The 27507-nt window shown below is 31.1% G+C and overlaps 1 protein-coding gene across 3 annotated transcripts in view; it reads left to right on the top strand.

The window, feature by feature from the left end:
• The window catches only part of Ada2a (Transcriptional adapter 2A), a 74236-nt gene extending 54782 nt beyond the window's left edge, over positions 1-19454 (top strand). For 2 of the 3 annotated variants that reach the window (XM_085825383.1, XM_035378236.2), the window contains exons 9-11: positions 288-372; positions 12185-12258; positions 19154-19454. In XM_085825383.1, the coding sequence (XP_085681509.1) occupies positions 288-372; positions 12185-12258; positions 19154-19342 (348 nt within the window). In that variant the 3' untranslated portion in view covers positions 19343-19454. The other variant, XM_085825384.1, reaches the window with a different exon arrangement.
• The last annotated feature ends 8053 nt before the right edge of the window (positions 19455-27507 follow it).

Genomic DNA, 27507 nt, shown 5'->3' with positions numbered 1-27507 from the left:
TAAATAGAGAATTGAGATTGGTATGCAGGAATGGAACTAAGAATGGGAACAATCGAGTGGTTCCGGGAACCATGCATTTGGTCACTTATAAAGTAATTTATCTCAGTTATATACAATAAAGGAAGCTTTATAGCACCTGAATTATACATGCCAAATCGTTAATTTACACATGTCATTCTTTGCTTTCTGTGTGTCACATTATTAATTATTCCTTTTTAATTTTGTAATTTGCCTCTCTTCTAAGCTGTTTTCATTAGATTTTTATAGGTTCTTTTCTGTGTTTTTAGGATGAAGCGTCATGTCATCAATTCATCCGAAGGCAGTTTTTAAAAGAAAGTAGTCAAGGCGTTTCTGATGCTATGGCAGGAGTTGGTAAGAATAGATTACATTCACAAATTTAGTCATGCCATTTTTATTTGAATACAAGTTACTTTATTTCATTTTCTGGTTTGTATTTAGAAGTATTTTTTAAGTCCCCTTGCTCCCACCTTTGTGATGCATAGACCATTTACTTCATTTTTTATCTAACAAAGAAGTCACATGATTTGACCTGTACAGAAATGCACGCCTCCTGACATCTATTGCAGCTGAAGTGCAATGATGATCTGCAAAGTGTGGATTTTGCTGTCACCCTAATAATAAAAAATCAGCAATATCTTAACAGAGATCTTTGGGAAGTTTGCATGCCTACACATATTGGATACTTCTAATTTTTCAGAAAATCATTAGAGTAAAAAGATGTGGGATATCAATGATAAATATGATATATGCAGCTAGAGAAATGAAAAATAATAATAAACAATGAACTTATTTATTGGTATAAAAAAATTAGTGACCATAATACATATATGGTATATTCTCAGGTCAATCCTGTGGTTTCTAATTATATATTTTTATGAACTCAAGCAGCAAGAATCACAATTATTTTCACTTTATGTTATGATAATGTAATCAATGAATAAAGTGCTGAATGCATTAGTTGTATTTGTACCAGGTTCATATGAGAAACACATTATCATCACATCTTGTTTCATCACAATTTGTGCATACTGCAAATTAATATCCAGCACATTTTGAAATGTAAGTAGAAAGTTGTCCGTAAGATGGCCTGACTTTTGCTTGCCATCACATCTTATTTTTATTTCTTTGCAATATGTACACTGCTCAAAAAAAAAAAAAAAAAAAAAAAAAATGGGACAGTGCTATATCTCCTGTTCTACTGGGCCGATTGACAAAATTCAAACTGCGTTTTTCATGTCTCGAAAGCGCGACTTAGGATATATATTAGATTTATATATAGCACTATTCTAACATAGGTATTTTGACACAAAATCGGACTTTTTCTGAAATAACATACAAATATTTTTCCATATTTCGATTCTACGACTCAAAATCTGCCAGAATACCAAGTTTTGTAAAAATCGTACGACTAGTTTTTAAAATATTAGCTCTCAAACTTTTAGCTCCTCAGTGTTAATTGAATTTGGCAAATATTTATTAATATCTCTTTTTTTATTAAACTTTTTTGATTTTTTCTCTCACATTTCGAAATTTAGGTTCATTCCAAATAAAATTTACCCATTTTTTGTGTTTTATTTTTTAAATTTCTATTTTTAAATAATTTTTATAAATTTTTCGAAAAAAATTTTGAATTATAACCTATAAAATTTTTACCATCATCATAAAGTAGGTGTATTTTTAAGTATATCTGCAAAAAATTAGACTTTTTTATTCAAAATTTTCTAAGATATACACGAATTTACATATTTTCGCGTTTTGAAATTTAGCATCTTTTTTTTTTGAGCGATAATAACGCCAAATGTGGTCTATGGATTTTTGTTACACTGAATTGCCACAGCTATTTTTAACCTTAAATTTCAAGTAAAATTTCACCGCGAATTAATTATATGAAATATTTTCCCTCGATAAGGCGTAATAAATATTTATTAATACTATATGAAAAGCTATTTTTTTTTTAATTATAGATGATATTATTCAAATTTTAGCAATGTTTTTTAATTTTTCTCTTTCTTCCTTTTTTTTAAAAAAAATAAGAGTACATTTTTCTAAGAGTAAATTTTTACCTTCGGCGTTTTATCGTCTGCAACTTTACTTCGTTTAAATCGAATTGTCTAAAACTGAGAATTTTCGTTTAATGTTTATTTGAATTTTATGAAAATATTTTATGACATCAACTGCATAATTTATTTCTAAACAAACTGTTGCTTTTGAAGTGGCTGAAAGAGCGGCAGATACTATCATCCATATTTTTAAAGCACAGTATATTTTTATAGAAACCTAAGATTTAGAATAATCATTTATATAAGTCAAATTATGATATAAACATACAACCATCTAGAGACTGAATTAGTGGAAGTTCAATGGTTATGTAGAAATGATTTGCAGCTACTTAATGGCTGGATAAGTCAGCAGCTTCTGTGGACAAGTAGGAATAATTATATAAACAACACACAACATTCTGGATTCAATTAACAACGAGGATACGATGTTTATTAAACGAATTTAAGAAGTTTTAAAACATAAAAAATCAACTCATTTTTATCCTAAAATGTATTTTTGTGCGTAGCGTATTTTCGTTATATCCTTAAAATTCTAATTAGAATGTAATTGTCAAGAACTGAATCCTAATTATCAATAATATAATAAGTAATTATTACGGTTATTAATAAATCCTTCTTATAAAGTAATTGCAAATATTTCAAAAAACTTTATGTATGAATGCAAATATTTTCTATGCAAAATTTTTAATTTTATATTAATCAAGATTGCACACGATATTATTTATTTGCACTTCAATTTTTACCGTCAGCTCTAGTAGAATTTACAAATCAATTATATTTAATTAAGGATTGGATTGGATTATTTAAATATGGCAAAGCACATGAGGGCTATCTGCTTAAAGGGAGGGATGCCTTTGTGGAGGACGTTCTAAGGTAAACTGGCTCGTATACACATTACACATGGGAAAAACCACGAAACCGCCCATGCAGCCAGCCCGTTCGCGGGATTCGAACCTCAGACCGAACTACCAGTGCTCAGCGTCTTTACCGCTCGGCTGCTGGTGGGCTATTTAATTAAGGAATGACCATCTAAATTTAGAAACAGCGTACCGTAACAGCAGTTTAATTATTGCCGCCGTATCTTTCATGTTACTCCCAATTGGCAAGCTACATGATTTTTAATGAGTATTCGGGTTTTGCTAGTAACTTCATTTGGAAATCGCGCCTAAACTAGGTTAGTTGGTTATTTGAACGTAGAAAGAACATGGGAGCTATTTGGTTAAGATGCTTTCATGGAGAACCTAAAAAACTACGAAAACCAACCATGCAGCCTGGGTTAGAATTTGCAACACACAATTAGTATTTAACAATCTTCAAATGCTAGGCAACTGGTGAGGCTCCAATTAAATCTCTAATTTAATATTTTATTTGTAAATATTTAAAATATTGTTGTATACTTAGACACAAAAAGCAGAATTTAAGTTTTGTTAACTCGTTAGTAAACTACTAAGCCGAAGTGCAAATGAATATTCAATTTCTTTTGCAATGATTGTATTCACTTAATATTCTTGGAATATGAGCTAAAGAAGGAACGTTCTCGGAAGATTAAAGAAGTGTTTAAATCCAGTGATATAAGGTTTGTCTTACAAGCTCAGGATTAAAATGATTCTGCAATTGCCCCAGTAGTTGACTTGTAAATGGTGGTGAATTAAGCAGATGACTTTTAATCTTACGTTTTCAGTCAGACAACATATTCCAAATGTTTCGTATTGCATGATAATGCATCTTTTCATTATTCAATAACCAGTCGGAGAACCGCTTGTGTTCCGAAAATAGGTATGTGTACTCAACCGTCCTGCATGTTTTTCAAATTTGTCTTCTTGTGGGTTTTTTTTTCTTTCCCAAAAACTAAAGTTGCCTCTCAAAGGAAAGTTTTTTGATATTGAAGAGACAAAAGGAGTATGACATCTACTTTTAGAGGCATGTCAAAAACAGATCTCTACAAGCCTTCTCTTCCATCACATGTTGTGCAGTCAGACAAAAAGTTGCATCAGTGTAAATTCTATAATCTATTTTTGTTACACTCTGATTACTTTATTAACATACAGTAAATGTATACTAAATCTTTTACTTCAGCTTAAGTAATTCGGGATTTTTGATGGAATTGTTGTCGGAACTAGGACTTAGAAGATAAGTCAAATTAAATATTTCGATAACCCAATAAATTCAAGGTCGAATTTCAATATTTTATTTTCGAAGGGAGGGGAAATTTTTTTCAGTTTTGTTCCATTATCCTAAGTATATTTGCTTCGATTCTTTATTTTTTCATAATAGCGAAAAATTTACGTTTGGTATACATATAACGCATAGCTTCAAATGAAAATTTAATAATATACGGAGTGGTTATAATTAAAGTTCCACATTGAAACGGTCATAAAACGAAAACTACTGGATCAAATGTTATCAAACCTGGTAATCGTGTAAAGGAGGTCATAGGAATTTATTTTCCGCGAAAAAAAGGAAGTTCCATACCTCACCACCAGGGGGGAAATGGTGCTGTATGCAATAATTTTAAACGAAATATGGGTCGGAATTTAACTTAACCTTTTGTTACATGGGTTTAATATGTTGTATACCCTTAAGAAATTTTGAAGTAAGCAAATTACCATTTAAAGGCGTTAAATTCAATAAACGTCGAGTGCGCCATCCGTGTAAGTGAGAAATTCGTCCGTGAAACCACGAATTAGCGATTAGAAAATGTGAGATCGCAAATCACTCGCACAAGTACAATCTGGAAATTGTTTTCTTACAGATCGCTAATTTGTAATTTTTGAAGCCTGAATTCGGCCCTAAAACATGAAGATACTGATTCAAAACGCTTTTAATCGATTTGGGCCAAAGAAATCTCTCATGTTATCTATCTAGTTCCATTGCATTCTCCTACTGCATTCGATTGCATAGCAGTCATTTCCCACCGTTTAGTGTTGAAGACAGCTAGTTTTATAACTGAACCATTTTTCTCTGAAGAGCAGTCGACAGCTGGACCACTGTGATTGCAGCTCACTTAGAGTCAATGTTAAAATGTTTCGTGATACATGAACTGCAGTAACGTGGCATTTTAGATACTACGATTTTTATGCAGGGCTGGGCCCCACCTCACGTGTGTCGCACAGTTATTTAGGCAACATTTCACGAATGAATGTCTTATAGGCCAACATTTCCCCTCTTCCCACCAGACCTCAACCTCTGTGACTTTTAGCTATGGGGTTTTCTCAAAAGCACTGTTTATGGTGATAATCTAAACAATTTGGCAGAAATGAAAAATGTTAAACACTGACATGTCCGTAACATTCCTCCCGATATGCTAAGAGCTGCTGTTGAGAATGCAGTAACAGGATTTAACTTGCTTTCGGAAAATGCTAGACGCTACATTGAACATGCTTTGTAACACGTTTCGGAAAGTATTAAACACATTTTAAACAGATGTTTTCGTGTCTTATTTCATTTAAGAATCTTGTATACAGCGTCATTTTCCCCCTGGTGATGAGTTTTTTTAACTATTTTTTTCCTCGCTGAAAATAAATTCTCATAACCTCCTTTACACGATTCCCAAGTTTGATAACATTTGGTACGGTAGTTTTCCTTTTATGACCATTTCAAATTGGAACTTTAATTATAAATTATCGGAAAATATTAAACACATTTTCAACAGATGTTTTCGTGTCTTATTTCATTTAACAATCTTGTATACACCGCAATTTTTCCTGGTGGTGAGTTTTTGAACTCTTTTTTTTTTTTTTTTTTCCACGGAAAACAAATTCCCATAACCTCCTTTACATGATTCCCAAGTTTGATAACATTTGGTACGGTAGTTTTCCTTTCATGACCATTTCAAATTAGAACTTTAATTATAACCACCATGTAAATTAAACTTTAAAAATTTTAAAGTTTGGTTCAAGTCCCAGCTTTAAAAATATATATATAAATATAATCTCTTATATTAATCCTCTTAGAAAGAATGTTTTAAGAAGCTAATTATTCTCTCGCGTTTTAGATTTTATAAAAAACATGATCTTTAATATGATTTAGATTGTTTCAGCCGATATAAGAATCGGGTCACTCGGTGGTAGAGAATAAACCTTGCTGGACTGTGTTATTTCTTTGTCATTTAGCAAAAATCTTTTAATTAAAATATTTATCCTTTGGACTTCGCATTAAACTTTATTTATAGTTAAAATGACTAGAAAATGAAAAGCTGTCTTCAGCTGAAACGCAATTCATGTAATTGATATTTTAAGAAATTGACAAGAATGCAAAATTTATGGAAGTCTAGCAATCGAAAAATTTAATTTTCTTGTGTGTGCACTGAAAATAACTGTAGAAGGAAAGAAGAAAATTAGGGAGAAAAGTAAGCAAAAATTTGCAGGGAAAATTTGGCTGTCAGACTTACCAAGATGTTTCAAAAAGTTGGACGCTTTTGAATATACTTTCAGGATACTTCAAAGAATTTAGGTGTTCAAAGAAAAAACACTTGGACGTGTACACCAGCAAATACCATCAATTGAGCTTTTGGTTAACAGAAAAGACAAAAACGATATCATTGCAGATTAAAGTGAAGAGCGACTATATGGTTGTATAAATTTAAATTACGTTATAGAACATCATATCGTATTATAAATGGAGAATCGTATGATTTTCTCATTCGAATTATTTGAAGATTCAGGAGTTTATCCAGTGATGTATGTGGATGTCACCTAAAGATATTTTTTTTTCCTCCTGATGAAACAGCGGCCGAGCGATAAAGTCGCTGAACGTTGGTAGTTCTGTCTGAGGTCCGAATCCCGCAAACGGGCTGGCTGCATGGGCATTTTCGTGGTTTTCCCCATGTGTAACGTGTATGCGAGCCAGTTTCCCTTAGAAAGTCCTCCACGAAGGCATCCCTCTCCTTAGGCAGATAGCCCTAGTGTGCTTTGTCATAATTAAAAAAACCAAAACCTCTTGATAAAGCCAGTCTTTCCTTTCATCTCATACCTTCAAAATGTTTAGCCTCTAAAGACTGATAAAGGCTCTGAATGGATTGAATTGAATTATTAAGTTACGTCAAAGCAGGGCTATCTGCCTAAAAGGAAGGATGCCTTTGTGAAGAACTTTCTAAGGAAAATCAGCTGGCATACACGGTACACATGAGAAAATCCACGAAAACGCCCATGCAATCAGCCCGTTTACCGGGATTCGAACCCTGGAGTGAACTATCAGTGTTCAGCGACTTTACCTCTCGGCCGTTTGTGGGCCTTTATGAAATGGAAGGCGATAACTTTATTTAAAATGATTGTCAGAAATATCAAGATATTTCGAAAATTTGAATGTTTTTTAATATACTTGCGGAATGCCTAAAGAAAAAGAGCAAGAATAAAGTAGACTGCCTGAAGAAAAAGAGAAGAAAAAATTAATTTTATGGTAAAATTTAGTATTTGTATTTTTTTTTAAATTTAAAACTTTTTAATATTATGATATTTGATTCTTACGATTTCAAAAATAAAATATTTGACTAAAATATGAATAACATTTAAGAAGCCACATGTAGGATAAAATTGTGTAAAGCAATGGGCACAATGATAAAACTGTTTAAAGCAGTGTGCAAGTCATCCTAAGTTAAAATGTCGCAATCCTAAGTTAAATTTCTCTCTTATTTATATATATCTTTTCTGAACAGAACAGTGAAAGGCGTGTTAACTGTGCTTTACTATATTTTCTCTTTTAATATATGCAGTTTTCAAACGCATCGTAGTCTGGGTTACAAAGCATTCCTCCGAAAGAAACGCAATTCAAATAAATAAAATCAAATTCTGGAAAATTTATATTAATAAATATATTTAAAATGCTCAATTCGAAGGAATAAATAGAAAATTTTAAAACAGTTATCTGAAGAGACAATGCAACACAAACAATTAAAATAAAAGTTAAGAATTTAAAAATTACCTAAAATAATAACTATGACAAAAAATATATATAAAGAGAACTATTTGAAAAAAAAAAAAAAAATAAACGCTGCACCTTTATTTACGCAGTTCGAATAGGTAAGTAGAAATTTTTAAAACAGTTATTCGAAAAAAAATCATGCAACTAAAACAATTAAAATGAAATTCGAAAAAGAAAAAATTACTTAAAATAATAAGTTATAATTAAAAATATAATATAAAGAATATTATTTGGAAAAAAGGTACGATGGTGACTTTTTTCCCTCTCACAGGAAAGGAAACTAGGTTGCCATATATTAAGAAGTTCGCCAAGTGAACTATTCTTGGCGCAAACTGACAAAAAAGTGCCAACATAAATTTGTGAATTTCTCCGTAAATTTTGCTCCAAATTTTACAAAATTTCATATTTAGGCGTAATTTGAGTCATAGAATCGAAATATGTAAAAATATTGGTATGTTATTTCAGAAAAAGTCCGATTTTGTGTCAAAATACCTATGTTAGAATAGTGCTATATATAAATCTAATATATATCCTAAGTCGCGCTTTCGAGACATGAAGAACGCAATTTGAATTTTGTCAATCGACCCAGTAGATCGGGAGATATAGGACTGTCCCCTTTTTTTTTTTTTTTTTTTTTTTTTTTTTTGAGCAGTGTACATGCTACAAAGTTAATATCCAACATGTTTTGAAATGAAAATAGTATAATGTCAGTGAGGTAGCCTGACCATTGCTAAGTGTAGTGCATTATTGGTTAGTGTTTTGGGCATGATAATTGGTTATGTATGGGAAAAAAGCTTTACAATGCAAATTCTGTCATGAATGTTCACCTGACTATCTGCCTGATATCTGATGCGTTCTTTTAGTTGCCTTGTGAATAATTTATGTTGTAAATAATAAATGTCTGGGGCTAGCTAAATTGCATTATCTTTGCATATCTGTGCTACAATCAAGAAAAGCTTGAGCTGGTAGAATAGGCATGTCTTGTTTCATTTACAACAAATCAAGTAACAGAAAGAAATGCCCTTGTACTTTGAATTTTTAAACATTCCTCATCCAAGAAATTATATGCTGGATAAATCTTTTATCACTGGAACTGTATTTGGTGATTTATGTTTCTGAAGGTCTTGTAAGACATGTTTTCCAAATTTCCATGGTATTTTTAAAACATACATGCAGCTTCCTATCAAGTTCCCAGTGCACTAATAATAAAAGCTATGCAATATATGAAGGCATTGTCAATATAGGTGATTTCATCACAGGTTATGTTGCTTTTTCCATATGTAAAATTAAAGGTCATTTTACAAAGAAATAATTTTTATATTAGTCTAGTAGTGTTGAATACTGTGTTCTCTTCTGTGCTATGTAAAATGAATTCCCGTGGAAATAAAATGAAACCCTTTCCTCTTCAATGATATGTACTATTATTTATTATCTTACAAGATGTTTTTTATAATGTTCAAGTGTAGTCATAAATCAATAGCAAGCTTTGAAATTTGATTGGATTGTGCTTTCCTGTGTTCATGTCTGCATATTCCAATAAAAATTTACATTCTGTGTTATTTGGAGCAGTTGCAACATTCTGCATTTTGCACATCATCATTGAATTTCATTCGCAGTATTTGAGCAGAGTGTCATACATTTCTGTGTGGATGAAAATGCACACTTTTCTTGTAAAGTGTTTATTGAGAATAATTGGAAAGTTTTACTTTGCAGTAATAATTTATATTCCCTTTCTTTTATAAATTTTAGCAGTTTAAAAGTTTGAAGTCTGTATCATTAAATCTGGAAATGCTTTCCAAAATTGCAAAGATGGATTTGGGGAGTTAGAAGTCTGAAAAATTCAGTCTGTTTTTCCTTGTGTTAAACTTAGAATCTTCAGATAACTAGCTATATATTTTGACTGTTATAATGCAAGAGTGTATGAAAGGAAAATTGTAATAACTTGAATTCCTTCTCACCTAAAAGCAAATGGGAAGAGATGGGGTGTTTCCCAGTTACCTGATTAAAATTTTAAACAGTTATCATCCACTACTTAGGATTGTCAGTTAGTTGGTTCAGTATGCTAATTGTGACATCATAAGAGAGCACTGGTAGTTATTATTTATAAAACAGATTAAATTACTATACTTTTATAGAATAATGGGATGAAAACTTTAAATTTGAAATCTGTTAATGTTTTAAAATTAATTACATAATTCAGTTTTGATATTTGCTTAGAAAGATATGCAATTTAAAAAGAACACAGAATAGTTAAACATTTCTCATAATCAACTATCAACGCACAAGACTATTCAAAATTATGTATGGTAGTTTAGCATATTAGTATAACTGTCAGTTATCAACAAACACTTAGCAGAACTCAAATAATTTTATTTTATAACATTATACATGTTCAATATGAGTTCCTTGAGTCACACGGACAACATCCAGACAATAGTCCATTTCTTCCCTCAGTCGTTTGAGCATGTCTTGTGTTACTAAACTCAGAACATTACCCATGTATGTTCATAAGTCTTTCAAGTTGCATGGCAGTAATGGCACATAACATTTTGTCTTTCACAAAGGCCTACAAGAAAAGTTTGCATATGGTAATATCAGGTGATATGGGGGAAAGGTCAAGGAAATACATTTTATCATTTGCTCAGGTGCAGCCAATCCAACTATTGGGAATCATTTTGTTGAGGAACTCACACACCTCCAGCATGGAGGCCCATCATTCTGCTGAAAGATGAAATTTTTTATTCTTCCTGTAATTCTGGTAAAAGATCTTCCTGTAATTCTTTTCTAACATATCAAGATATATGTTGCCATTCACTGTGTTTTATGAAAAAGGATGGCCTTTACAACTTGGTTCCCGAAATAGCATAAAACATTCACTTTAGTGGAATCTCATTCATGCTTCACCATACATTGAGGTTTTTCTGTCTCCCAGATTTGCACATTATGCTGGTTAACTATTCTATATGGAACGTTGCCTCATCACTGAATATTAGGGGACAAAAAAGAACAGTCTCATGGTTAGATTTATCCTGCTTGGTCATACAAAACTCCATTCTTTGGTCCTTGTCTGTAGGAAGTAAACCTTGAATCATCTGCAGTCTGTAAGGTTTCATTTGCAATCATATTTTTAAAACATACCACATCCTTGCTTGTGGAAGTTACAGTTCGTAACTCAATTAAGTTAATTGATTACTTTGGGCTGTGTAGAAACATTGCTCTAATATTTTCTACATCCTCACTACTAACACGTTGTCTTCCTGTATTGATTGTATAAATTGGTCATGCATGCCTTTAGAAAGACGGTCTATTTCTTCAAAATCGTAATGTCACTTTTGAATGCTTTTGTCAGTCAGACTATCTTTCCCATATAATCTATGAAAGGCATGCTGACCAAAATTAAATTCCGACTTCGCAAAATGCAAAATGCTTTCTCTTCCCGAGGTGGTGTTTTTCTTTCTAGTGATTGCAGTGCCACCACTCCATCTGTACTAAATACACGCTGCGAGGAAAAGAAAAAAATTGAGGTTTCCTTCCTTTTAAATCCATTCTGATATGTCTATGTTTGAAAATGAATTTTTTGCAGTCCTTTTAAAGTACCATAGATCATTTTGAATAACCTTATATGTAAAGCTTTTAAAAGTTACATATGTCATAAGGGCATAAAATACTTAAGAAAATACTTATACTAGATGAATCAAGATGTTAGAATCTAACATTCGCAGATTTAGCTGTTGATCATAAAAGAAATGTAATCAAAGGAAAGGATAAATCATGCCTTTTTAAAATCAAGGGTATTACATACTGTCCTTTATTTTAATAGTTTTGTTATAGCTGCTGTTACAAGTAATGCAGTAAATTTAGATGTTATGAGTCTTAAAATGTCATATTATGCTGATCATGCTTGCCTGAACAATTCATTAATCTGTTAACTTGAATATTGCAATAGATATATCTCCTGCAGTGTTGGGTTATTTTTCATCATGTGCAGTATAGTACTGCAAATATCTCTTATAAATCTCGTGCAAAATGCCTCCTTCCTCAAAAAGCAGATAAAACTTTAACATTAAAATAATAATAACGAGTTATTTGGTTTGTATTTTAGGTTTTATCAGCACCAGTTTTCAGACCTGTTTTATGAATGTTAATGTCAGATTTTATCCATAACGAATTCATTGATGTTTCAGGTCGTCGTTCAGCCCCACCTCTTAATATTATAGGCATGCCTGGTTATGAGAAATTGACTACCAAGGAAAGAGAGGTAATTGCTAATTTCCTAAAGTTAGCATTGCATTTCAAGTATTGTTTTGTGTAAATAATAAATTTCATTACGCATCCAGAAAAATGAAAAAGTTACAGATTGTTATAGAACACAAATTTCATTTAATATAATATAAGGAAAATTTAGTTAAGTTTTAAGAATTGATTTAAAGTGTCTTTCTTCCCTGTATGCAAAACAATTTTTTTTAATCAGATGTATACCATTAAAATTTAATTGAAGAAGTTAGTTGTAAATTTTGTGAATAATGGTCAAATGAGCTAGTTAAAGAATAATGAATACTTATGCAGTATGTGATCTGTTGCTTTTAGTTGGTTATTTATTTCATAGATGATATCACTATTATACTGTTTTTAAATATGCAAATAAATATAAATAATTAAGAATACATGAATGAAAATGATTCCATTAATTAGTTTAATAACTTGTTAAATTTAACTAATATATTACTGGAGCTACAGTACTGCCCAAGTGACTATCTAGATTCTTACAGCCAAAAATAAATAGTACTGTATGTGAATGGTAGAATTTATGTCATTATGTTTACATAAAAATGTGTGATGAGTGACAACCATGCGGTGGCCCTGGGCACCTATTACACTCTGATGAATCAGTTCTGTACGATCCAACCGTGGCCGGTGTTGGAGTCTTGTCTGCAATTAATTAACTCAGATTAACCTTCTTATTTATTTACAACACAAAATGTAGATTATATACAGTTTGTACAAATAGAAATACGTCAATTGATAGAATTGTTTAAATTTATAAAATGATCATACTGAGCATTCGGCCTCTCCCACCGAAAGCCAGTCTCCAACTCACCCTTTTTCAACCTAGAAGGCGCTCCCTCTTTTTGGGATTACAGTGTTGGAGGACCAGGCACTAAAACTTCTATGGGAAAGGTGAAATAGAACAAGTGTTGCTTGCTGCTTGGAGATGAATTAGTTGTGGGGTTGTCTTAAGACAATTTTAATTGCAGAAAACATCATGAACCAAAGATACCATGGCAGATATACGAAAGGATCCTATTTTGCTTTAAAATGTTGAACTGTTAATCTTGAAATAAATTCATAGATCACATACTGCATCATTACCAAAAAAATTTCATAGGTCACATGCCAAATAATGCACATATAAAGGCATTATGTGCAATTAAAGTTTCAGTTTTTGATTATTTCTTTAGTGATTTTTAAACTTGTGTTTATTTTCACTTTAACGTTACACCATTACATCACTTTAGCTGATATTCATTTTATTATCTTTCACTTTCTGAATTATTTCAGTACAGTTGCATTCATTGGGAATATTTGAACATTCTACAGGTTATAATTGAAAAGCTCTATTATATTTTAGTAAGAGATGAGATGAAACTATAATTTTCTGTTTTGTGCTTGGTTAGCACTTGTGCTTTTTAATTGTTTGTAGATTTATTGGGTGTAAGACTAAAAATTGGCAAGTGTAAAATCTTAGCTTTCCTAAGGAGAAAACTAGCTTCTTTTGATTTGAAGCTCTATATTTTATCAGGGTTCGTAGCGGTCCTTATAAGTGCTTATAAGTCCTTATATTTGAAAATAAAATATAAAGGCCCTTATAGGTGCTTATGTTTTCTTTAAAGTCCTTATTTTTTTTTTTTTGTTTGTTTTTAGTGCTTATTTTTTGCTTTTAGGTCTTTTTTTTTTTTTAATGAACGCGCTATTTTTCCCCGTACCAAAGCCGAAACTAAATAAACAACTTTTCTTCCTAATATGGAATGTCAGATGGTGAGTCATACTCCCGGAAATAGCTTTTCCCCCTTTCTCTGCATTAACATAACCTTTGGTGTGCACGAAGAGTACAGACAGGTGCCCATCATTCTATTGGTCAAAGACCCAAGCGAAGAATGATTCTATTCCGGAAATTTAACGCTGTCTGTTGAAAATTAGAATGAAAAACACCCCAGTTATTTAATTCTTTATTCTCCCAATACTGGCAGTTGTTGATTCCGATTGCATAATATCACGTAGGGAAGAATTACGGCGCACATATTGCGCAATAACGTTTGCGATATTTTGCAGAGATAATTAATTTTGATGTTCAGTCCGAGATTTGTTTATGAACACTTACTAACTGAAAGAGTTTTACTGTGCTTGCTAAGCAGAATATTTTTTAGTTCCGTTGGTTTATTTTTATATGATGCACATATTGAAATGTCAAAAGCATTTATTAGCGGAAAAATCTAAAGAGTGGCTACAGTCTACCCTCCGCTCCTTCAAGTTATGCTCGACTGTCCGAATATTCGCCAATTCCAAGTTTGCGGGTTAGTTAAGCTTTTTTACTCTTAAAGATGGCTGCATGAAGCAAATTTCTGTCTTCTGATTTCAGAAATGTTCCTCTTTTTTACTTAAATTACTTTGCTTGCAATTTCTGTTAAGAGAAAAACTGATATACAATGAAAATTTAGAAAATGTTCAGAATTTAGATTTAAATTATTTAAATATCAATATGAGTGGGAAAATAAATTGTATTTTTTATTAGGATCCAAGCAAATACAATAAATATGCCTTATTATTATTTATTTTCTCTATTTTGAACTGAAATTTCATCATTAAATCTTGTAATATAGTTTAGTTCTTCATAGTTTTTTTTTTCCTCTTATTGTAAACTAGTTCTGTAAATTGAACTATTATTTAAAATTTAAAAAAAAAAAAAAAAAAAAAAAAAAAAAAAGTAACTATTTTCCATGGTTTAGGTAATGCTTATTCTCTCTTAATAAGTACTTCATTTCTCATATTTTAAATTACAATTCTAATTTTTAAGGTTATGCAGTTGTGTATGATGTAATTAGACAGGTGCTTATTTTTTTTCTTAAAATGTGCTTGAAAAGTGCTTATAGGTGCTTATTTTTTTAACTAAAATGTGGCTATGAACCCTGTTTATATACACATTGCACTATTTTGATTAGTCATACCTTATTGTGAACTGACTTGAAAAGTTTTCTATTTTATATATACTATATATAAGTAAACAAACTGTTTTTAAGCAAAGTATTTATTTATTTTTACCAAGATGTTTGTAACATTATAACAGGCAAATATTAAAAAATATTGTTTTAAAAAAGCTGTTGTTCATGTAAGTGATTGTCAGTATACAGATCTTCCTCTTTTCCCTTGTGTCGTCAATGTAAAGTGTTCCAGTAAAACCTTCTTAAAGCCAAAGTAGCATTAAAGCACAGAAATAGTTATGATTCTTGATATGGGAAAAGTTTTTGTTTCAAGGTCTCAAGAAAAACTTTTCAAATCATAGCAAGTAATTATTCAAATAAGTAAAAGAAATAATGATATAAAATTGTATATATTATATAAATGGAAATAACATATGTAGAATATAGTTTCAAGTTTGAAACAAGCACAAACACACAGGAAATCTTAAATATACTGACAGTGGCAATGGTGCAGTGAGCCAGTGGTGTATATTATTTGTACCTGTCATATCATTTTGTGTACACTGTCTGTGCCCATTTACGTCAAAAATTAAAATTTATTGTTCTTTGGGATATGTAAAAGGCTTGAAGTTAAGTTTATATACTCAGCTGTTATGTTTGAAACATTTTTTCCTGCTGTACAGTTCTTCATATGCAAGCAAAAACTGCATTACACTGGAAACTACATCATAATTAATCTTATTTTTCTACAATCATTACTTCAACCCTTTAACTGTCAAGTTATTTTGATGATTTGGGTGCATAAATTGTCGATTTTTTTTTTAATTGCCGCTCAATCAAATTAATGAAATGTTTGCCGCTCAATCAAAAAAATTGCCGCACACTTTTAACATAAACCTGTATCCTTTGAAACCTTCAGTAAAGTGCTGCCATCTGTTAAATTGATGTAGAAATAAACTTCCCACAATATATATTCAGTTATAACAATACGATGCACTCAAAGAAAAAAGAAAGAAATGACCTCAAGTAATTCTCGAGCGTGACATTTTGGAATACCAATGCTGTGCCCAAGATTATTTAGGGCATGACAGTTAAAAGGTTAAGCAAATAATAAACCATACTTTCACCTCTTGTCATTCTATTTAATATGAAACCCATTGTCTGGTTTCCTTCATGAACTGAAAAATGTATTAATTTAGGTATTATTTTTAAAAGCAAACATATGTAAAGCAAGGGACACCTGCAATTACAAATACAACATAATTTTTTAAAGCTGCATAAAATTGAGTTATCTTTTTGATTATTTATAATGATTAATTTTTAAGAATTTTATGTAGAGGGTGATTAAAATTTTATGATCAAAATTGCCTGAAATACCAACCACTGGTTAATACGCCTTACAATTTCATGTAAATATTTGTGAAGTTGAAGTATTTTGTTTTGTTACGATTGAAAATTAAAAGTCATTAAATGTCTCTGTAACACATACTGACAGTATCAAACTTTCACAAGCATAAGAGAACTCAAATCTGTCATTCAAGGAATGCTGAGCAATTAATGTGGATTAACAGGATTGTAAAGATCTGTACAGCATAATCATAACAAGGCTGAATTTTTGAGGTATGTGAATTTGGGCAACAAAGTTATAAGGAAATATAAATCCTTTTATGAATTGATAAAATCAAATATTTTCAGAGAACATTTTCCATATATTTCAAAGCTCTAATTTCTTACAATATATGTTCAACCTTTTAGGTATGTACTTTTAGATAGATTTATTTCTCCTGATGAACCATGTTGTAACTCATGTTAAGAATATTTAAGTAATAGTATGCCATGAAATATGACATAAGTTATCATCTTTGCAGAATTTAATTTAAGTGCAGTTAATATTCAAGGTTTATATTATCCTAAAATTTGGTTATTAGCTCCTGAATTTTTATTTGAGATTTATATAAAATGTATAGTGGTTGTTTGTTTTTATATGTATATAACTTTTGTAGCTTTCATTTTTTAAATTTGGAATTTAAATGATAATTTTATGTCTTTTTAGCTATGTGCAAACTTGAGAGTTTTTCCTGAACTATTTTTAAATTATAAAGCAATACTGATAAATGAATATAGAAAACTGGGAAGTTTACGTTTAGCAAATGCTAGGACTGTTATTAAAATTGATGTAAATAAAACACGTAGAATTTATGACCTTCTTTTAGAAGAAGGCCTTGTTAGTAAGAACAGCTGAGAAGAAAAATTCATATACCTATAGTGTATTTATTTCTATTTATATTGCCTGCATTACTGCACAAAAATTTTATGCTGTATTATAGAATTATTTATTTATTAAATATATGAGTCACTGATTGCACATATTTAATTGTTGATGATTTTCAATACTTTCTTCAGATGACATTAATTTATTACTTAATAATACAAATATTGTTATATCACATTCAAAAAAAATTATTTTACTGCACTATTAAATCAATATGTGCTTCTTGTAATATATAAAAAAAAGTTAATAAACTGGTTGTTCACCAAAGAATGATAGTGCTTTCTATGAAATAATATTGCTGCTTTTGTACAACTGAAATTGCATTTTGAACAAGAATTGAACAGTATTGTAAAATCATTTCATCAAAAGCCAGCATGCTTATCTTTTACTGAGCAATGTTAAATAACATATTTATTTTTTACCATTTTATATGTTTTGAATTGAATGTGTCATAAATGTTGAAACCATTATTACTGATTAAAGACCATGATCCTGTTCTCTCCCCCCCCAAAAGGCATAAGACCTTTAAATTATAGGTGAATCAAGAGAAGCTTTGTCAAGATATTGCTAAATCAGTAGTAAAAGCAGTAAAATTCTAGTAGCAGTAAAATTGTTTGTTTGATGATGATTTTAAAGCTTAAGCTTTTTAAGATTGCTTTTTTTTTATTACATTTTAAACTGCATTATTTTCTAACCTTATAATTTGTTAGTTCAGTGCAGTTACTACTTGTTAACAAATCTATTTTTGCAATATTCTTATGAACTATTTAAGCTGTTAAATGACATCAGTATAATGAATAATTGTTATGGGTAATTAATTATTACTTTTTTTAAATAATAATGTGATTTAAAATGCAAATTGGTCATGCATAAAATGCAATCAAATTGATGTTAACTGATGGATTTTTTTTTTTTTAATTCTAGAAATTTAATTTTAAGATATTTCCAATGTTGTTATTGCTTGTTTCTCATCCATTTAATAAATTTTCCCTATGTATGAGAAAAATATTGCCTCTCAAAGATCTTATCTGTCTTATGTGTTAAATGTGCTCTGTTTTAAAGGATGCTTTAAACCTTAAAAACTTCCTTACAAATGGATGTTTTTAAGGTGCTCTGTTTTTAAGGATGCTTTGTATTTCTCATTCAGCAAAATATGTAAGCAAAATATAAAGTACAGATTAATGATATTTTAAGAGTCTGTATCATGTAATGGTAAGAAACTTTCAAAAATTTTTTAGGCTAGTGAACTTTGACAATTCAAAATTATTTAAAACAAATTAATTAAAACTCCTTTATAAATAAAAAAATTGAGTATTTTAATGGGAATATTTTCAGTATCTTATCTTTTTATCCTGATGAATCATGTTACAGCTGGTGTTAAGTGTGTTTAAGTATGAGTATGCTTCGGTACACAACATAAACTAACTTTTTTATAGAATTTAATTAAAATGCTGATAATATCCAAGGTTTACATCATCCAAAAATTGTTAACTTATTTGCATCTTGAGTTTCACATTAGATTGTGAAAATTTGTAATTGGTCTTGTATTTTATAGATATTATATTTTTTTAGACTTTCAGTTTTTAAACATGAAATTTAAATAATCATTTTATTTTGTATTTCTTTTAATCTTTCAGTTTTTTTAATATGAAATTTAAATAATCCTTTATTTTATATTTTTTCAGCTGTGTGCGAACTTGAGACTTTTCCCTAATTCTTTTTTAAATTATAAAGACACATTAATAAATGAATACAGGAAACTGGGAAGTTTACGGCTAGCAAATGCTAGGACTGTGATTAAAATTGATGTGAATAAAACACGTAAAATTTATGATCTTCTTTTAGAAGAAGGCCTTGTTAGTAAAAGCAGCTGAGAAAAAACACTCATGTGTTTACTTTTTTTCTGTTTAGATGTGTGTGCATCATTGTATAAAAATTTGTTGTGTATTTATAAATTTTTCATGTATTAAATATGATTCAAAACCATGAATGGCTGTGTTTAATTTTTGGTGGTTTTCATTATTTTCAATAACATGACATTGCTTTATTACTTAATATTAGAATTTCTATAAATTCCATTCAAAAAAGAAAATTTATTTTAAGAGCAAAAATGCACAGGTTGTTCAATCCAGAAAATTGCAGTGCTTTCCTTGAAAAAATACTGTTGGTACAGTATATTTTTAAGTGCATTTTGAGAAGGAACAGGTTAGCATAAGAAAGATTACAAAATTGTGTTATCTGAATCCAGTATGCATAACTTTTTTTGGGGGGCTGCTTTGCATATTTAGTTTTTATGAAGTGTGTAGTGGATACCTGCTTCTGTCAATGTTTTAATTGAACAGGTCATAAAACTTGTAACCATAATCACTGATAAAGGATTTTTCCTCCTCCCATTAAATAAAAAAAAAGAAAAACTTTTAGAAAAATCAATGGAAGCTTTACCAGAGTAATGCAAAATTACATGTATCAAGTAGCAGCAAAGTTATGTAAATGAGAAAATTAAGTATCTCGCCTATAGTTCCATTTGCTTTTTGGTTTGAATTAAATGATAAGCATTTTGGGTACAAAACAGCAATTGCGATTGTTTTAGAAATCATAATTATGATATCTGCCGACAAGAATTTCAAATATGCCTCGAATTAATAATAAATAATAGAATAGTGTTATTTTACACCAAGGAGAGTATATTGAGCATGATAGATATCAACCATACCAAATTAAGTAAAAATATTTGTATACTGTTTCTATCATTGAGTAAGTCTCTTTTTAAATCTATATGAAAAGTTTCTACTGTTGTAGTAAAAAAGTGCTAATGCTAACAAACCTTAAAAGCATTGTTTTAACTTTTTTAATACCTTGAATATGTGCTATTATTTTTAGTGTATTATATTGGGTTTTAACAAAAGTTTCTCATCGCTGCAAAAAAGTTCACGTTGCCTTGCTTAATCAGATTTTTTCAAACAATTTTTGGCATTTGAATGAAAGAGACTTGTCTTAGAATACAGTCTTGTGAAATTTGTAAAAAAAATATTATCTTTAAGTGTAAGGTATCTGAAATGGAACTATCACATTGTCAGATTAGAACCACCATTTACTTCTAGTTCTGTTGCAAAGCGTCAGCTACGGAATGTCACCAAATCATGCGTAGAGCTTGAGCTATTAATGTTGTATCATATGACATTGTGTAAATAGTTGTTGCTAATTAGTGACACAGAAATTTCATTTATCTTTGATATTATAAAAGCAACCTTTCTCAATATAGCATTGAGGTAGCCATTTTTAAATACCATTTTATTTGGACTTCTAAACAGCACTTTGCTGCAAATGTTATTTCACACTGTGAATATTGTAAAAGGATGTATTTCTTATATACTGTAAGAGGTCATTTGCAAACTTGTTACCTATTCCTTTTGTATACTATCATTTGCTTTCTTAATACTGCAAATGGACAAAACTGAATAGTGGTGAAGAAATTTTGCACTTATGTAAAGATTATAATCCTCCGTGTGGATTTCTCTTTTACTTCTTGAAAGAGGTAATATTGTTTTCACATAATAACATATAAAACTGTTGCGGAAGGGGGGGAAGAAAACATAAAAATCCTGTCATAGTTTGTCGTATGTTGCAAAAGTAATTGCTGCAGAATGGGGATCTGCATATGTAATTGTGAAAATTTAATTTATCCTAGCAAACATGCAGATTATTTTTATATCTGTGTGGAGAATGTAACCATTTTACTTAAAATTCATCTTTCTGCATACTATGAAACTGTTTCTAAGAATTGTGATAAATATTTTGCACTTTTGTACATATGTAATACTTATTTTATATTACTTTCTGAGACCAGATGCTTCTCAAAATGGTTATATTACTTAACAAATTCCTTTCCTTCCCCCCTTTTTTTAACATTTGTATAATTAACTGTCACTGAAAAATTATTTTAATACAGGGTTTGTACGGTCCTTAAGAGTCCTTAGTTTTTTTTTTTTTTTAAATCTATTTTTGCTCCTTAAAAGTCCTTAGTTTCGACCAAATTTGGCAGGAGGTGCTTAATTTTAATCATCTAAAATTTCTGTATTTTTTTAAGACTGGCATTTTGAATGTGAATTAGCATTTGGGGCAAATATTTTTAGCAATTTATTGACAAATATAGTTATTTTTTGAATGGGTGGATAAGTTCATAGATTATAATTTGTTCCTGTTTATAAAATTGAATACTCAGGTTTCTGAGAAGTGAAACATAAGCATTTTGAAATTATTTAATTTTTTTCTAATGAAGAGCTCTTAAACAACTTTTCGCTTTTGAGAATGTGAATTTTTTATTAAGCGGTTTTGAGAATGTGAATTCTTTATTAAACGGTTCCACGTTTGGCGACTTATCAACAATTTTAAGATCAGTTTCTATAGAAAATTTTTAATTTGGAAATCTAGGAATTTTTTTACGATATTTTTTTTAAACATTATAACATTGATCAGTTTCATTAAAATAATGCTAGTTTATTGAAACTGTATTCAAGAAATAACATTAAAATGAAACATTTTTATTTTTCGCTATCATATTATAAACTGACATTACTTTCCATTTAGGCGATACAATATTTTGAAGGCCTGGTGGCTAGCCCAGAACCACCACAGGTCCCGGGCTAGGCAAGGTTAACTCAGCCTTTCATCCCTTGATTTCCATCACTTGGGTCGATAAAATGAGTACCAAGTTCGCTTGGGGACTAAACACTGGGGGTCCTGCGATTTTTAAGCTGACCACTTGCTCAGGGCCATATGCTTATGCACCTCGGGGCCCACAGTCAAGAAAGCAGATTTCGGGTACTGCAGGTTTTGGCCCATTAGGGCTGTTACGCCACTGAGTTTTTTTTATATTGAAACTGTATTCAAGAAATAAGATTAAAATGAAACATTTTTATTTTTCGCTATCATATTATAAAGTGACATTACTTTCCATTTTAGTGATAGAATATTTTGAATCTAGAAAATAAACAATAAGGCAATAATGCTTAAATTGTGCTTTATCACAGTTTACAAAACAATTCTTGGCAAAAAAAATAGCTAAGTAATTAATTAAAAATATTACATTTTAATTTTTTCATGGTTAGAGTTTTTCTCATTTAATTGTCTCAATATGCATCAGTTTTCTCCATAAAGTTAATTTTTAACATTTTTCCTCTGATTTCTTTTTCAATATATTTCTGGCGTTTTGCTGTTAAAGAATTGGTAGGGGTAATTTTTCTTTAGAATTTCGGACATTGACACTTGGAAAGTTTAGAAAGATTTGAAGGCAAGATGTACCCACAAAACTAGAAGATTCCATAAAAATGTGTTCATGGTATTAGCACGTAATGAATGTATTTTATAGAAAGTTTGTGATGAAATTTTACTTTTTGGAGAATTTTCAGAACAATGAAAACATAATATTTGAATATTTTACTTCTGATAATAGAAGTCTTTTTTTTTTTTTTTTTTTTTTTTTAGCATATTTATCTTCCTTTTGTTTCCTCTACTTTCCACTAGACACAAGCACAGAAAATATCAAAAATGCTTCTAATCTTATCACATGGACAGGCATTTATAGAAAGGACTTTTGCTATCAATAAAGAAATTGAAAATTAACAATTTAAAAGATTCATCTTATATGTCTCAATGCATCATATGCAGGGCTGGCGCTACGCATTTTCCTATCTGATGCAAACTCCGTGGATCTTAAATTCTAAAATTTTGCCTTTTTCTAGATTTTGTTGCTCGGTGTGTCACTAAATTCTAAAAATTCTGCTACACCGGCTCTATAATCGGCCCTTACCATATATCATTTCATATACACTCATGTCCATAAATTAAGGATAATGCAAAATCAAGCAAAGGAAGGGTTAGAAGCAAAACAAATTTGACTTATTTGTAAAGCTTATTTATTAAACAAAAGGTAACAAGCAAAAAAAGATGCTATAAGTTTGATATTATTAAAAAAATTAGCGATTTTTTCTCCCTGAAGCAAATTACAAAAAAAAACCTATTTACAAAAAACCAATATTACATGGTTGGTATGATTGTTAATACATTGTATGTCTCCCAGACGATGCAATACAGTCCGTACAACGCCTAGGCATGCTGAGTATCAAATTATCGATCTGATCTTGGGGGATATTACACCACTCAAAAAGCAATGCTCTCCGAAGTTCCGGTAGACATGTAGGAAGAGGGTGATGGGCTGCGACTCGTCGGCCAAGCATATCCCACACGTGCTCTACTGGATTCAAGTCCGGTGAGAATGCTGGCCAGTCCATACGGGTGATATCCTCCGATTGAAGGCATTCGCTTACGATGTTTGCACGGTGAGGACGGGCGTTGTCATCCATAAACACAAATTGTGCGCCCATGGCGCCCCAAAACAAACGTACATGTTGTTCCAGAATGACGTCCCGATAGATTTGGCTTGTCATGGTTCCAGTTTGAACATGCAGGTCAGTTCTGGAACCCAGAATAATTCCACCCCAAACGAGCACTCCTACACCATCGTAACGGTGTCGTTCAATGATGTTTTCTTGGTGGTAACGGGTACCTGGAGCTCTCCATATGAAAGTCCGGCGAGAATCAGACTTCAAGCTAAACCTGGACTCGTCAGAAAGCATCACACAAGACCACTGTTGCGGTGCCCACAATGCATGCTCTCTACTCCAGGCTAACCGCAGGCGGCAGTGAGTTGCAGTAAGTGGAACGCATCTGACAGGTCTAGACAGATATAGACCAATCTGCCCTAAGCGTCTGTACACGGTCTGCCTTGAAATTGTCGTACCAGTGGCTGAAGAGAGCTGACGAGACAGGTCTGAGGCTGTGCTCCACCTGTTTCTTATGGCAGTAACTGCCAAATACCGGTCCTCATTCGGCGTTGTAATTCTAGGGCGACCTGTGCTGTAACGTCTACTCATATTACCATCATCTTGGAATCGTTGACAAAGCATGGAGATGACACTCTGGGCAATTCCAAGTTCGTCTGATACTTCCAGTTGTGTACGCCCACATTCCAGACGGCCGACAATTCTACCACGCAAAAAATTATCCAAATGCGTCCTTTGTGTCATAACTATTCGGTTATTGCACTGAAATGCTTATAAAGCGCCTTCGAACAATTTTACCTCTTTGCCTGTATTCCTTATATATCACTCTCTTACACTCTCGTCACTGTGACGTACCATCGCTGTCATCTAGCTACTTCTTGAAATTTGCATATGATTCTTGAAGATGTGTGTAGTGATTTTACAGGTGATATATTTATTTTAGAGTTCGATATCCGCGTGACTCCGAATTATCCTTAATTTATTGACATGAGTGTATATTCTGAATGCTCATATTACTAAAGAAATCAAGTTAGAACCTTTTCCTATACGCTCTAAATGCATTTAGATTTTTAGAATAAAAAAAATCTTTAATTAATTCAAAAAACTCTAAAATGAAGAGTAAATGTATTGAAGAAAGAAACCGAATGCATAAGGAGAAAGAGAATTATTCTTCAAAGATATGTACAGTTATTTCTATGTGAATTAAGCACTTATTTATAATTTTCTGTTTCCTCACCAGAATGAAAATCACTTATATAGTTTTAAAATTAAGGTTTTGGGGTTGTAAGACAGAGTTTTGCTTGCACGCTGCATTAGTTCCTAATTGCTCTGGTCATTTGTAATTATTCGTGTTTGCGTTATTGCTCGCGATATCTGAATTTGTTACGTGATAACTACGTTACTACAAGTTTGTTACGACATGTTACTGAGCCAGCTTAGATTAAAATTAAATTGTGTAGTCTTTGACTACTATTCCACATTTTTAGTTTGAATTTGACTGTTCCTGTTTAATTGGATCACCATAAGCTGTAGTTGATTCTCCTAGCATATGAACATGCCTTTATATCCTAATGTCTTTTTTAAATAATAGATTTATTTAAACTTTATCTTACTTTGTAGTTACTTTCAGACATAGAGATAATTTGTTTTATGTCTGTCAGGGGTTTTGGACTATTTAACTTTATCAAATCAAGTAAGCCTCATAGGTACATAGTCGAAAGACTGACAAGTTGTAGGGTTTATATTTATTTTAACTAACATTTATTTTAAGTTTAAACTATCTTTCCTGTCAAGCCTTACTTTCCCCTGGAACTGCCAATGCCAGAATATGTAAATTTTAGTAGAACGCGCAAGGATTCAAATTATCAGCGGAAGTATTATGATTTAAATAGAGAGGAAACGAGTTCGGTGTGTGATATGCTTACTTCACGAGCGCGGAGGTAGTTAGCGAGAAATTGAAGAACCCCGCGTTTCGGCCTATGTGCTTGGCGGAAAGTAATGTTAATCGTTCAAGTGAGCTTCAAGTCTGCTGAATTAGCAGCGGTATTGTAAAACGCGGTGAGTTAGTTATTTTAGAGAGCCTCGTAGTTAGAGTCTTGTCTTTAGTTTCTTTTCAGGTTATTATTTTTATTTGACCGCCGAGATTTTTATTCTGTGAGCGTCAAGAGCACGCAATTGTAATTTTTACGTTGAATGAAAAGGGACTTAAACCCTTCACAAGACTCGGTGTTTTATACAGTTTTCACAGTCACCTCTTGGTTGCGTGCAAGTTGGAGGCGCGCAACGTTACAAAGTTAAGAGATAAAACACTTAAAAACTAGTGAAAATATTGGTTTGCATTAATAAAACAAATTTCTAGTTGTTAGAAAAGATGCTCAAAGAGAAGGAAATTGATGTAAATTAGCCAGAATGTCCGGAAAGGCTTCAAATTAAAAAGATGCATAAATATTTTGCTGAGTATTATTGCTACAAAATATAAATGCTTTGTAGCTTTTAATGTGTAGTTATCTTAATATAGTTAAGAATCAATGTCATAAATGAATAACTTTAATGTCAAAAAAAATTGTTCTTATTGAAGAGATATTATCATTTTTATTCTTTTTTGAAAAATAAGTGAATACAATATCCCAGAAAAATCCAGAATTAAAGATCAGTAATAGAACATCTGACATAAAAGCAAATGAAACTATTCAGAAAAGCTATAATGATTGAAACCACTCATATACTTTTATGATATTTTTAATAAAACTTACTTCTAAAGTGATAGTAAAAGAACTTAATAAATTTCTTGTTAATATAAAAATTGAACAACTTTTGTTACTACATACACAAACTAGTGAAAAATACTATTGTTTTTGTATGGGAAAGAGATTATTTTGGTCAGCAGATGCTTTTTATGTGTATCACAAAATTAGATTAATTAAAGGGATTTATCTGAGGAAAGTGTCAAAATTGCTAAGAGAAAAATATATTGCCCTCAATGTGATTTCACTGTCATTTCCAGCACTGACCATTACCCTTATAAATGCATATCATTACAAATGTATTTTAAACTATGACATATTAATAGATTGTGATTTTAATAGTGTTTTTAACAAATATTTTTAAAAAATAAATTTAACAGTGACCATGTAAATCTATAATGACTAAGAGTATCTAACTAGCTAATTTAACTATTTGTAACTAACTGATAACCTTTAAAATAATTTACTGCCTTTCATTAATCTTTACCGTGGTCACAAGATACAGCACAAAAATGTAAAAAATAATGTAAAACTTTATTCTTTGCATCTAGTGAGACTTAATGCAAAACAACTTAGCAACTGTGGTGCTTTAGGGGCTTATTGGAACCTTAAATTATATTAACTGGATTACAACCCCATAAGCTTTGCACGAAGTTATGACACTAACTGCGTCAGATAGGCAGAGCACAACTAAATTTCAAAACTTGCCAGCCGTGCTTATATCAGGCTTTCAGGTTTATTCTGGTCAGCGGGTCTCTCTTTAGGAAAGCAGCAGCGGTATCAACAGCCAGTCTTCTGTAACGAATCTTACTGATTATGATTTTACTTCTCATTTTAACCTATGCCATTTGGCATAAAATCAACCTGCTATTTACTAAATCTCTAAAGAGCAAGTACGTGATAAAATGAGACATAAAAGAAAAAAATCAGCATAAAGCTGTTAGTAAAATGAAA

Source organism: Stegodyphus dumicola, chromosome 10, assembly GCF_044657685.1.
Source record: "Stegodyphus dumicola isolate Sdum_Otavi_A_Nest chromosome 10, ASM4465768v1".
Lineage (NCBI taxonomy): Eukaryota > Metazoa > Arthropoda > Arachnida > Araneae > Eresidae > Stegodyphus > Stegodyphus dumicola.
This window is presented reverse-complemented; position numbering and strand designations above follow the sequence as displayed.